Source organism: Thunnus maccoyii, chromosome 2 (genome assembly GCF_910596095.1).
Source record: "Thunnus maccoyii chromosome 2, fThuMac1.1, whole genome shotgun sequence".
Lineage (NCBI taxonomy): Eukaryota > Metazoa > Chordata > Actinopteri > Scombriformes > Scombridae > Thunnus > Thunnus maccoyii.
In genome coordinates, this window is record NC_056534.1 from 25,820,290 (window position 1) to 25,834,452 (window position 14,163).

Consider the following 14,163-nt stretch of genomic DNA (forward strand, 5'->3'; position numbering starts at 1 on the left):
TCTTTTTTTTCTTTTTGTGAACAAAAGGTAATTGGTTTGAGGTTTGAAACTGTGTAAGGTTAGATGGAAAAAACTGGTATCACAATCTTTACAATCCTTTTTTTTTGGTTTGATTTATTGATTCTTTGCAGAGCATTAATGAGTACTCTCTCCTTTCTTGTTCTGTGATGCCTTTGTGTTTCTTCTTTTCATGAACTATCACAGGTACAGCACTTTAATTGTCTGTGTAGAGGATTAGCTGTGCTATAATGGCTTAAATGGTAATTCCACCTTAATGTACATTTCCATGGCATTAATTCTATCAGTACAACAATAGACATGTCATACTTACCACTATCTTTCTCTGTGTTTCTCTTTTTAAACATAAATACTATTTTCTATCTTCTAAGTCCAATCACTTCTACTTTGCCACTTTCTGGTTTGGTGTTAAGCTACTGTCAGTGAAACTCAACACTAAAAAGCTTACCAGGAAAAGGAAAAGATTATACCCTTTGAGCCACTGCAAGGCTTTTGCTTTGAGGAATCTTGAGTTATCATTTGCTAATTAATTCTACTTTTTTTCTACTTTAAGGTAGTGTCAATAAAATGCAGCATTTCCTGTACAGATGATTCAGTTTTTTACTGCTACATTGACAGTAGCTTGACACTGAATTTTCAAGTCAAACACACTGAAATTCTTACTGAATAGAAATCAGTATTTCTGTTGAGAAGAGAAACTTAAAGCAGCATAATGGTGAGTGTAACATGACTCCTTGTTATACTGATGACATTAGTGGAGTGGGAATGTACATAATCTTGAATATATATCAAGACAACAGGTAAAAATGGAAGAATTGTTAAGTTTGCATTAACAGTGACAGTAAAATTAAATGGGAGCAGATCAGAGCACAAGGGCAAAGATTACTAAAATATGGTGATAAATACTTAAAAACTGGGGAAATAAAGAATAGAGACAGTCAGGCTCTCTCTGCAGTTGGTGTAAATAAAAGCATTTATGGTAAATGTGTAATTTCTATTCTCAGCGCCTCAGAAGTTCATAGCAAACATAAAAGCCTCCAAAAAACACCTCATACCCACATGAACCACAACAAAGACCCGTTTAGTGTGTTGAGAATCCTCCTTTGTCTCCTGCAGATTGAGGCATCATAACAACAAATCTTATATCAGCAGCGACACAATGTGCCCCTGTTTCCTCGACACCCCCTTCTACTTTCTTCATGTGCTTAAGATCGCTCTTTGCGTCATTCCCTCGGCTCTGATCGCACCTCCCAGCTGAACCCTGCGAGCTGGAATATTAAGACGCCAGTGCTCGGTGACATGTTCGCAACAGCGATACCGCAGTAATGAGCGCTGTTGTTGAAAGTAAGAGGGATAAATCATGGAGATGTAGAGCAGGCAGAGAGTCTCTCTGTAATGTTGGGGATCATCTATTATTTACAGACCTGTGAGAGAGGTGGGGGCATTAAGTACATAGGGATATGGAAGAAGAGTGGGTGCTTCTGAGCACGAGAGCACATATAGCTTTTCTGATTTGTCACATTTTTATAATGTCGAAAGAGAGAGAGAAGTAGTATTAGCTGGTGAAGAAAAAAAAAAAATCACCAGGGAAATGAATGAGTCAAATAACATTCAAAACTAGGCAGAAAAATAACTGCAGAGAGCAGAAGACAGGAAGCAAAAAGGAGTGATTGTGGAATATTTCTTTGTGAAAAAGTGTCAGCGAGTGTGTGTGTGTGTGTGTGTTTGTGTGTGTGTTCGTGTACTCTATGAAATGACAACCTTCATCATCCCAACATTGCACCCTTGGATGTTTGATCAGAGTCAGACACAAAAGGCTTCTGGGATTGAAAACCGGAGGCTAGGAGCAGGCTAAAGTGACACTTGCGGTGATAAAGTGTCACCATGGAGGTGGCTGGGACGGAGACGGAGATTATAGAGGTGACTGTTGGTGACAAAACTGTCACATAACCAATATCTCCCTGAAATACACAATGGGCAATAGAGTAATCTCTCAAAATGACGGCTGGCCCCGAAAGAACCCGCGGTAGGCTTGGTGAGGGAAGTAAATTAATAATTTGGTATGTTTTCCCTTTGGGCCCCTCATGAGCAAACCATTGACTGTATATAAATATGGACGACGCGTCTCCACTGCTGTGCAAAAGTGAAGCCAAAATATCTCCTTTCTTGGAGCTGCTATCTTGCTTGTGTGATGTCATTTGGGGCCAGAGTCTGCGCAGTAGAGTTGGGCCTGACAGAGCTTTAAAAGTGGCTGTCACTGCTGTCAATCATGATGTCAAATCCCCTTTCTATATCATCAAATAACTTATTAAAAACAAACTCATCAGAAAAAAGCTCTTGGACAAGCATCAGTGTGATAAGAACTACCTAAAATGATAGAAGCATCTTTGATTTTTTAGTTTGGCTCATGTCCTACCCGCTAACATGGAGGAGGCGGGACTTATGACATGTACTGCAGCCAGCCACCAAGGGGCGATCAAGATGTTTTGGCTTCACTTTTGGGGAGCTGTCATAACGTCCATTTTTTATACAATCAATGATGGAAACACACACAGACTGTATCCATACACACACTCGTACCTGTCCTGTGTTGTAGCTGTTGACAATAACAGCTAATATGAAGACAGCCATGGTCCGATGCTCAGCCTGCAAAACAGTTTTTAACGGCGTCAGCTTCTTTTAATAGAAACCTTAAAAGTGACACATTAATATACATTTTACTCTGCTGACCTCTTCAACTCCTCTCAGTAAAGTGATGAGTTCAGCATCAGAATCAAGAGATAAACAATGATATATACATTTACATTGTATTTAAAGTCCTACATGGGTCATTTTCTTCACCACTGTGTTTACATAATCATAATACTCACTGGCATGTAATTGTCAGCCAACACCGACAGGAAGTACTTGTGACCGTTGTCTTTCACCAAGTCAGCTTGACATGACTGCAGAGAGCGAGAGAGAGAGAGTTTGAAGCCAATCGTGGTCCAGTATGCAACTTACACAAGAGTGATGTGAAAACTTGAAGCCTCCAGCGCGCAAACACTGAGAATGGACTTTTCAATAGGAGACATCGTTTGTCCAGCAGTTAAACTTTTGAAATTAAACATATTTGCATATTCATAGATTGTTTTTTTCAGAGTTGTAGCCTTGAGACACATGGCAGTATTACATCATGCACATATCAAGACACTTGCACAGATAAAACTTAGCAAAAAGCTACTCGTAGCTGCTCTACTGAGCATTCATCCCTTCTGTCAGCTATTATAAGAAGCAGACAGAATTCAAATAATTAAACCTGTGGTGAAGAAAATCAGGGTTTCAACAGAGACAGTGCATCAAGATTTTAAAGTATGTGAGTGTTTTACATAACTTACACTGTCCACAGCGAGGATTTTAGCCCAGATAAAAACCAGCAGTGGCCGCAGCTCTCTGGCTGAGCTCTGAAGCAGCTTCAACACGTAGGGGAAGATCCCTACAGAGAGGGCCTGGAAACACACACACACACACACACACACACAGAGCTGGTGTTTACAGAGAAGTAGATATTGCTGTTATGTGCCAGGCCTCGCTGATCTCCAAGACACACTTGTGGTCTAAAATGTAAACATGTACACAAGAGTGAAACTGAGCTGAGCAGAGGCTGGAAGAGTTATTGAAAACACTGTCTGATTTTTGATTGCCAATAAGATGAGATGGCCTTTTAAAGCAAACAGTATGTACTAAGTAGGACTGTGAGTGACAGTACAAGGCAGCCGGTGCCAAATTAAATCAACCACACAATATCTTGAAAACAGTATTCCTGTATATCTTCCAGGCAAAGAAAAGAAGAGAAGATCAGTGGTATTACTACATACTGGCTTGCCAGGTTAGCAGCTACAGTATATTGTTTTCTGTAAAACTAGCTTTTTGTTGATTGTTCACAAATAAGGATGATGAAGGTGTAATTCGTCCCACCTTAAGATGCCAATCAAGCACAGTCTGCACACACTCACATAGTCCTGATAGAAGGCCTAATCAGCCCAAAATAACTAAAATCCCCTGTGTAGGTTTACCATGGGTGTAGAGGTCCTAAAATACCGACCACCATTAGAAGAGAGAGGAATTTACTACTCAAACACCAACTTATTTTAGAATATAATTTGTGACTTGTATTTCTAATAAGAATTTGGGTGTTTCCTGTAGACTTTAATATAGTTTTGTTTTGTTTTAATATATTTTGGGGCATTCTATGCTTTTATTAGATAGCGGTAGTTGACAGGTGACAGGAAGTGAGGTGAGAGAGAGAGACAGGGAATGACATGCAACAAAAGGTCTCCTCCAAGTTTAATACAATGTATTGCAGCAATATGCCTTTTTCAATGAAGACATGTTGACATGTCATAGTAGGAAAAATACAGGTGTAAATAATAAAATGAATGATGGCTGAATTCCATTTAGCTGCTTCAGTTTCAGGGTCCTGGTATTGTTCATACTGGCTCACTGTCACACCGTCATGACTTACTGGGACACTTGAACAGAATGGAGTCATTGTTAATGTTATTAGTAACACCTGTGCTTCTCTTTCTAAGTAAAAAAAAAGACATTTTACCACCTACCTGTAGTTGTATCTAGTTATACAGATAGTTTGCGTTTTAGGTGAAAATATTTTGACATATCTAGGTTTGAAACTCCTATCCCAATACAACAGAGGTAAATACATTTTTGTCTCTGTTCCTTACATGTTTTGCCTGGTGTTCATTGAAAAGTTAAGATTTAAGAAACTCTACTGCCAGTTTTGGTCTGTGGATTATCCAGAGTTACAGAATACAGTTTCTGGAAAAACTAGCTGCTGTTAAGGCTGCAACTAATGATTATTTTCATTATTGATTAATCTGTGTATTATTTTATTGATTAGTTGTTTGGTCAATACAATGTCAGAAAATGGTTAAAAATGTCAACCACTGTTTCCTGATGTCCAAGATGACGTCTTAAAATGTCTTGTTTTGTTCTGACCAACAGTCCACAACCCAAAGTTATTCACTTTATTGTCATGGAGGTGGAGCAGGTAAATATTCACAGAAAATATTCATATTTAAGAAGCTGCAATCAGTGAATTTGGACATTTTTTTCTTAAAAAAATCACTCAAAACGATTAATCGATTATCAAAATAGTTGCTGGTTAATTCAATAGTTGACAACAAATCAATTAATTGACTAATCGGTGCAGCTCTAGTTGCTGTTGTTTTCAGATTTCTGAACGCCACAAACAAAACTCCTTTCACTTCTGAGGTGGAGGCAGAATCTCAAAACCACAGCTCATAAAAGTGAAACTATCAGCATGGCTAAACACCCTTTAACAGCACTTACAGGATTACATTTTCAACCAAGGTTTCTGCAGCTTGATGTAAATATGATCCAGCTGCAGAGCAGAATATAAGGCCAACCAAGTGTGCATAATTTTGTGCTAACAATTATTTTGTGAGTGAGTCACGGTATCCTCAGATTTATCTGCTTTTGAAATAGTATCATACCATCATATCATCATATTGTCAGACAGGTACAGTAGATGTAGAGCTGTACGCACCAGACTGACAGCCCAGGGTCCTAGGTCCAGAAACCGCCCGAGCAGGTCTAGAGCCCGCAGCCGATGCACCTGACTCAGGAGGACCTGTTAGAGAGCAGAGGTCAGAGGTCAACTGTGTGTTCGCCTGAGATTAAAGGAGGAGGAGGAAGAGGAAGGACAGCAGGAGGAACGGCAGAAAGGTTGAAGTGGTGGCGTGAAACAGATGGCTCTCCCACCACTACTGCTAACACACTGGCTCCAGGATGCACTTGTTTACTGTGTGTGTGTGTGTGTGTGTGTGTGTTGGGGGGTGGGGGGGTTGACTGGGTGTGTCCTCTTGGCTGCCATTTCTCTTGGCCACTGATTAAGATACTGGTTTGGGACAATACCCGAGTGTGCGTGCGTTTTACTTTACGTGCAAGTGTACATGCAATGTAACAGTGATGCCAAACGGGATCACAAGGAAGCGATTTTGGCCAAGAACACTATTTTAAGGATACATATGGTAAGTGCTAAAAATGTATGCGTATGTAGTTTATGCAGCATAAAGCACAGCGTAGCACAGAGCCTGTGTGAAGGCTGGACACCGGTCCATCCCCATGTGACTGTCCCACAGTGTGTGTGGGAACAAGCATATGGTAGAACACAGGTCTACACACACACACACGCACGCACGCACTTCCACCACCAACATGTAAAGTATTATTAGCGTCCTCTGTGACTTCAACCTGGTGAGCATGACCACACAAACAGGAGGAGGCCGGGGGAAGACCAGTCCAGGGTTTCCTCCATCTCCAAGAAGAGCGTGGGAACATGGATATGGGTGTGTGTGTGTGTGTGTGTGTGTGTTGTAGGTGTGTGCTCTACAGGAATAAGAAAAGGCAAGAAGGAAGAATCAAACCTAAACCTCTCCTGATCCAAGCTTCAAGAAAATGTCTTTTTCTCACTTTTTCTTTTACACGATTCACCTTTTCAAAACTCATCAGCTGATTTAACACAGATGTCTCACACACACACATACACAAGCACATTTTATGCTCATGATTTAAATAACACATTAACATACATATGCCGTTTTGTCATAGCAGGACTGAACGTACAATCCCTGAGTAATGCAGCTTTATTAAAATGCGTGTGTGTGCATATTTGTCTCCGTTCTTCATTTGTGTAACACCTTGACTCCAATCTTGTTTAGTGAGATGAGTAAGCACTTCCTATCATGTTGTGTGTACGTGCTGTGAGACACACGCTATCATGTTACCATCACGACTTAATCACTTCACTGCCATCTCATGCCAAATGTGCGTGAACGTGTGTGAATGTGCATGTGCTGCTGTTACCGTAACATCACAATTTAGAGACGCTGTAATCTCTTTGCAAAAATCTGTTAATCCTTCCTGGATAAAATGGCTGTTGTCAAGACAACGCAGCGCCGTATCTCTCCTTCCTCAGCTCTGTTGTCCTCCCTTTGCTCATTTAATTAAAGAGCATTATTGATGGATTAATCTCCGTTGCCCATTTCTTGTCGCTCTTTGCATCTTTCAAACGGAGCCAGATTATATTTTGGCATAAAATCGTAAATCCTCTAAGAATACGGCAATCTTTAAACTTCATTATTATGCAACCGTGCTTAAAAGGGTATAAAACCTGTTTATGTGTCCATCCATTACATCAGAGTGCTTGAAGTAGCTTTGAGATTACTTTGCCCTCATGTTGTAAAGCTGCATAATGTTGCGTAATCTTAAAGGATACTGTTGCTTTACTTCCTCTCTCCCTTCTTGTGTCCACATCAACAGCAAACACACACACACACACACACATACATACATACAAACATAGCTTCATGCACCATCCAGCACTCCCTAATCAGTCTGCCTTTTCCTCAGCTTTTAACAGGTCCCAACAGAACTGCTGTATGGATGGGCTGCGGCTCGCAGAGCACTGAGTCAGCAGTAAATTACCATTTAACATGGACAGCGGCACACCACCACTACGCTGTGATATAATACAGCACCACAGCTGTACAACCCCGTGGGGTGGTGGTGGTGCGGGGAGGAAGAGGGAAAGGAAGGGGGAGGAACATTACACCGCTATAGCTCAACAGCTGATCCACACAAAGAGGTTTTGACAAGATTTCACCCCAATTAAAGCATCCCAAACAAATTTAACACTACTACAGGGAGCACAGCAGACGCTGTTCTTGTCACAGGATTTGTTGAAGAGCTGTAAGGAGGAAAATTAGCCCGTTTTTGCAGCGCATATCGCGTCTTTGTGCTGGCAGATTGACAGTGGGGACCTGAAGAGAGGTACAGTAATAGTGTGAAAAGCACTGCTGTAACGGTAGTGCTCCATTTTCGTCTTGCCAGGTGATGTGTGTGTTCGATCAAGATGCAATCATCATGAAAGAAAGCGGTTACTCGTGCATAATAGATAACATGTAATTTGCCACATTGCTGTTTGCTGCCGTTGTTAATGTGAAGGCATTTTGATGTTCAAACCTACAGATGGGTGACAAATTAAAGGAAAAACCAAGATGAAGTGTCTTAAGATGGAGTCAGGCCACCACAAGCCTCCAGAACAGCTTCAGTGCTCCTTGCCAAGTCTGGAACTCTATTGGAGGGATGATCAGCATTCCTCCACAAGATATTCCCTCATTTATATATATTTAATCAGGTAATCTCATTGAGATCAAGATCTTTTTTGCAAGAGAGACCTGAGTACAGCAGATAGAGAGAAAATCAAACACAGACAAAGAGTTGAAGTGAGTGGGAAAATAACGATATAAAAAGGAAAAATGTGTCTTTAGTTCTCTCACAAGCTGCATGAATTTTTAAAACCTGTTTTGAACCTGAATGTTTATCTTCATAACTTCATTAATGATCGTTGTGAGCAGGAGAGTCCCTGTGAATCCACTAATAGATTTTCTCATCAAGATCAACATTAATTAGCGGCATAGTTAGCATAGTTCAGAAAACAGTTAAAAATGACATAGTGAGACTCATTTCAATCCTATTTGCTGTAGCCTAGGTAAAGTATTTTGCTAGATTTTCTTGCTGTATGCAGTTAAGATGAATAAAAGCAGAAAATGACTGATGGTCTGATTAACATGTTTTTTTTTCTCTGATCTTACTTGCGCTACAATGGAAATAAATGAATGAAAACACACTTACAGTATATAGTATAAAATCAGCTCATCAACAGTATTTTGTGTTTATTAAAAGTATTATACTTCTCTGTGTGTAAGAGATTAAAATTAAATTGCTAATTCATAACTGTGCTCTTTGAAGGCAGAATAAGCAGCACATTTAACTCTCCTTTATTTCTTTATTTTATTTGCTAGAGATCATGTACAATATTAAACAAATGTTACCTCGTGTTGCAGTAGCTTTTACTTTAATGTGACAGCATTTAATATAGACTTTAGCAGTGTTGGAAGTGTTACAGAAATGTTACTGGGTCAGAGGCTGCCTTCGCGACTTTTACGGAAATGTCAGTAAGGAAATTTTTACAAGCATTAGTCCAACAGGAGAAAGTGCCAGCAGATGTACATAATATATCTGTAAGGGGTGTGATGGAGAGACTGCTTTACTGCTTTGTGCAGGTGTTTCTTTTGTGTCTAGCCCCTCCATATATGAGCTTATTCATCATTTTTCTTTATATGCTTTGAACATAAAATATTGTATTTATACAATATTATACAATAATTATACAATATAATATATGTATTTAGATGTCATGCAATTGAAGCAAATGGAAACTGAAAATTTCAATTGAAAAAAGAGAGAGACCATGCTTGGAGGGGCGTGTGTATGTGTATGTGTGTGTGTGTGTGTGTGTGTGTGTCTGTGTGTATACCTGCAGTACAATAGGGAGCTGCTCAGGAGGATTTCTGTTCTCTACTCCCATCGTCAACCACACTTGAAATGCTGTCAGCTGCTCCGCAAAGAAAGGACTGTGCTGTGGACAGAAAACACACACACACAATGTTAATGTTAATGACCTTTTTAAAGAATGCTCAGTCATTTTCTCTCCCATACACACACATAATGAGCCAGTCTGCAGTGACTAGCCTATCATTTCATAAAAGCCCTGACACAATGAGCTCAGAAGTGACACTGCACTGCAGTAACGACATAAATCCTGATATATCATGATCATCCCCCCCCCCCCCCCCACCGCCATGGCAGTTTGCCTGATTGATTGGTTGCTGGCTGCAGAGTTTTTGATCATGCAGAGTGTTAATATTGCAATGGGAATTACCACAGCGTTGTGTAGACTCTTGATGGATGTAGAGAGGGAAATATCAACGCTTCATGGCTGGATGGCTAAATTAATTTGTGCATAATCAAAGCTTAATAACTCTATACACACACTATTCATATTCTTACTGATACATTAAAAAAATTGGGTGTACTGTATGGTGGACAGAAACCTAGGTTATAGACTGAGCTTCTGTATTTGCACATTTTTATTCAGTCCTAAATTCAGTTGTGACAGAGTCCAAGAAAAAAAACAGTTGAAGTACATCAGAGAAGGAATTAAAGGCTCCTGAAAGAGGGAGCAAGACAGAGAGGGAAGATCTCCTTTAGTAGGCCTCAGAGGCTCAATTACGATGCCGGTAATTTCTTTCGGCCTGAGTGCAGGAGAAAGTAGAGTAGGAGTGAGGATGGAAAACTGCTCCTGGGGGAACAATGGAGAAGATGCCCACCTCCGACTGCCAGGTGGATGAGAGAAAAGGCCCAGATAAAAGTGCCAACATTGGGAAAGCTGCGCCACTTTCACTCCTGCTCTTTTTTTAAGACTTTTCTGATTAGTCAGCGTTACAAAGAACATGTTGCAGCTCTCTGGTCTGTCCAGCATCTAGTGTGTATCTGCACACACACAGAAAAATGCCTCGTGTTGACCCAGATATCCTAATTTATCATCATTCCTAGCAGCTTCTCGCAGTGTGTTTCCATTACACTCAGCATCTCCATCACATCTCCTGCCATGTCAGTGTAACAATAAACACGCCAGTGGCTGAAAGTGCAGGGCCAGTGGTTTCAGCAACTATTTTTTATTTGACACTCATACTTGAATTATTAAACTTGACGTTTCACAACGTTATCCACTGGGACTGAGTTTGAGAGATTAATTGAGATGCTGTAGATGTTGGTGGTGGAGAACTTGCAGCACAAACAATAGCAGTTTGTTTGAGGTTTATGGGCATCAGTGGTAGACAGATCCAAGATAAAAGCCATCCATCAAAATTACATGTCCATCCGTCTGTCCACACACACACACACACTTATTTGCTATAAACACAGTCAAATGGAACATCTTTCCACCGGAGTGAATTCAAGTGAAGCTAAAGAGGTATCACTGTTTTTTCTCTCTCACACACACACTTACTCTGAAGGCGGTGCCCTCCTCGATGATGGTAGGCAACTGAGAGAGGCAGATGTCCACAGCCAGGTCCCACGCTTGCCTGGAGAGAGATGACACACACGTGCAAAACACAAACCGCATTACAATTGCAACATTCATTGCAAGGAAGATCCCCAAAACCATGCAGATTTGTTGCAGTTTATATGGAATCTCATTTTTGTGACCTGAAGCAACAGAAGCAAATGCAGCTCAACACTTGGTCCTTGGCTTTTCCTTTTCACCTCACCACTCACACTAATTTTCCTCATATCACGTTTTCTCTCTTGCGCTCTTCCTTGTGCACATACACCTCTTAATATTCCCAGCCTGAGGTCCTAGAGAGGGCAGCATGGAGCATTTAATCCCTTTCTAAACACCAGCATTATCTCATGGTCATCATATCTAATTCATGTGGTTATGTAACTCACATCAAACCTTATAGCGGCTTTTCTTTTCTTTCTGTCTGTTTCTCTTCTTTCCACCTTCTGGCTCCTTTTTCTTGCAGTAAATTGAGCTTGTGGCCTCGATGGAGCTTTTCCCACTCAGTTTGAACGAGTTAGGGTTCAGTTATGCTCCCAGTCGATGCAGCCAGTGTAATGTGATGCTGAATGACTGACACAGTGTTCACACTATCTGAGACTCTTTCTGCTGCTTAAACAGCTTCCCCCATTAGCTGTGAGGAGTATAACAGAGTTTCACTCCTTGGCACCACAGTGCTGAAGATACAATGGATCCACTGCTGCCATGTATGTGCAACATGCAAACTACACTATAGTATGTGGCTACAAAGTATTAGTGTTTATTTAGAAAACTGGGGGGGCTTAATTTTGGCGCGTGGCTCATCTGTTCCACCTTATGTTGTTTTAAAAGTCAACAGAACAGTAATTTATTCCAGGATCCAAGTCAGCTGGTACTAGTTCAGGCTAAATAGGAAAAATTGTGAATTCAGCTGCCACTTTGGAGGAAAAATAATTTACCCTCCGAGTAAAAATGTCAACAGTGCATAACAGACATTCTTGCATTATTAAGAACAGGTGCTACTTTGCATGAGTGTTATTGCCAGTAAAGTTCTGATTTTAAAGAAATTAGACCTCTATTATGTTCAAGTTAATAAAAGGCTCTTTGCTGCACACTGGCTGTACCAAAAATACTCAGGAAGGAATCAAAGATCTTAGCTAGTATCTCCAATTACATTTAGCAAACAAGGATGATACTATGTATATCTATATATACACAGTATATGTATATACTTTATACATAGAAGTATTATTTCTTAGTTAAATGTAAGTTTTTTTCTGAGAAAAAGGTGAAAAGATCAATATCAATCTCTTCGTTAAGCACTTGAGCTTGAATCAGAACATAGTTAGTGTAGCATAGTACAAAGACTGGAAACAGAGAAACAACTAGCTTGAACTCTCCAAAGTTCAAAAATATGCCCACCAAAAGAGAGCTAGGCTAGCTGTTTCCCCTGCTCCCAGTCTTTATGCTAAGCTAAGCTAACCACATTCAGACTCCAGCTCCATATTTAACACACAGAGATGAGAAAGGCATGGTATTTAACTTGTTGATGGACATGCTAGTGTAGGAATTTGAGGTTTTGATTTTGTTTAACTCAGCTCATTTACTGCATGTTTCCTGCTGCACAGCTCAAAAATATAATTGTCACCTTGCTGAAAGCTAAATGTTAGTTGTCAATGGAGGGAAACATCATTTTAACCAGCAACCTTTTGATGCCTTTTAAATAGTGATGCTCTCATTTTTGCTGTCTAAAATCATGATTATTGAGTAGAAATACAAAATCATTAGATGTAGAGCTGGGAACAAAAGTTTTTGTCTCACTAATTTTGTATTCATTTCTTTAAATTCTCTTGTGATTAATGGGAGTATTTGTGAAGCAAATAAACATAATGGTCCTTGTGAACAGACAAACTGGTTTGCCATGAATAAAATTCACAGGAAAAATAACTTTCAGTAAAACAAGCTTTTCTTTAAAAAGAAAGGATTCAAAAAGGTATTTATTTAGGTTTCATAACATGAAGTACTGGGATTTGAATTGGTGTGGAAATGTTGCCAACAAATATCCATCCCTGCTGGTGTTTATGTAATCCAACTGTGAGGAAGCAAGCCGATACAGCAGTCTAATCAGCAATGACACGCTTACAGGGTGGAGGCTGCCACACCGTTTGAGATGACAGCATTAACTCGGATGATGCCTGTCAATACAAATGAGTAACTCATCACCAAAATCTGTGTGTGTGTGTGTGTGTGGTGCATGAGATGAAGGGACATTCGACAACAGAGGAGTGTAGGGAACCAGTTGGCGGCTGACTAAGCTCTTTTTCCTGTTGCCTGCAGAGTGGTGCAGCTACGCACACTCGCAAACACACATAAAAAGTAGAGGCACTTGCACACATACACACCCACACTGAAACTGCCCACGAGGGAGTAATCAGCCTTGGGTTTATCTGCTCTCCCCAATTCAGCTCCATCTGAATAACAATTGCTGTTTGTGTTTGGGCACCGACATCGATCAACGAGCCCCCAAATTATTTAATTCCCTCCCTTCATCCTTCTCCCCCACCCTATCTATGCTGATCCAAACTTTTATTTTCCTACTCACCTTTTATCTCTGGCAATTTCATTTTTTATTATTCTCTCAGTCTTGTTTCCTGCACTCTTAAAGCACCTCTGTTCTTATTCCGTCCTCCTTAATACTGCATGTGCTGCTGTGAAACAAAGTGCAACTCCCAGTTTCTTTGGCGGTAAACAGTGCAATATACCCACAATCTAAAATAATGGGCCTGTATGAGCGAGAAAAAAAAAAGACTATTGCTTGCTGAAAGAGCAAGGAGCAGTATTCTTTACAATAAGCGATGCCAGGGTGTTACACAACAAGCCGTTCCTCGAGGCAGAAAGAGTGAGAATTTTTCTTTTTTTTTTTCAACACGAGCCAGATAATGAGTGGGAGAGTGGAGGGAGGCATTTATAGAAGACCAAGAAGAGAAACAATACATAGTGGGAGAAGTGTTTGTGTAACTAAAGGGAGATAGATGACTGGATAATATTTGTTACACAGTGTGGAGGAGCATATAAAGTCAACTTACAACAGGGAGGATTTTCAGCATCTGTGTGTGTGTGTGTGTGTGCATGCATATGTGCAGGTGTGTGTGCAACATTTGTAATGAGAATACAGG

At 40.3% G+C, this 14,163-nt stretch overlaps 1 protein-coding gene across 3 annotated transcripts in view; it reads right to left on the bottom strand.

Moving 5' to 3' along the window:
• The window catches only part of rptor (regulatory associated protein of MTOR, complex 1), a 179,817-nt gene that overhangs the window by 60,563 nt on the left and 105,091 nt on the right, over positions 1 to 14,163 (bottom strand). For all 3 annotated transcript variants that reach the window (XM_042427087.1, XM_042427078.1, XM_042427071.1), the window contains exons 11-16: positions 10,955 to 11,030; positions 9,419 to 9,520; positions 5,585 to 5,668; positions 3,396 to 3,506; positions 2,889 to 2,963; positions 2,599 to 2,664 (exon numbers count right to left, since the gene is read on the bottom strand). In XM_042427087.1, the coding sequence (XP_042283021.1) occupies positions 2,599 to 2,664; positions 2,889 to 2,963; positions 3,396 to 3,506; positions 5,585 to 5,668; positions 9,419 to 9,520; positions 10,955 to 11,030 (514 nt within the window). The remainder of the gene's footprint in view (positions 1 to 2,598; positions 2,665 to 2,888; positions 2,964 to 3,395; positions 3,507 to 5,584; positions 5,669 to 9,418; positions 9,521 to 10,954; positions 11,031 to 14,163) is intronic.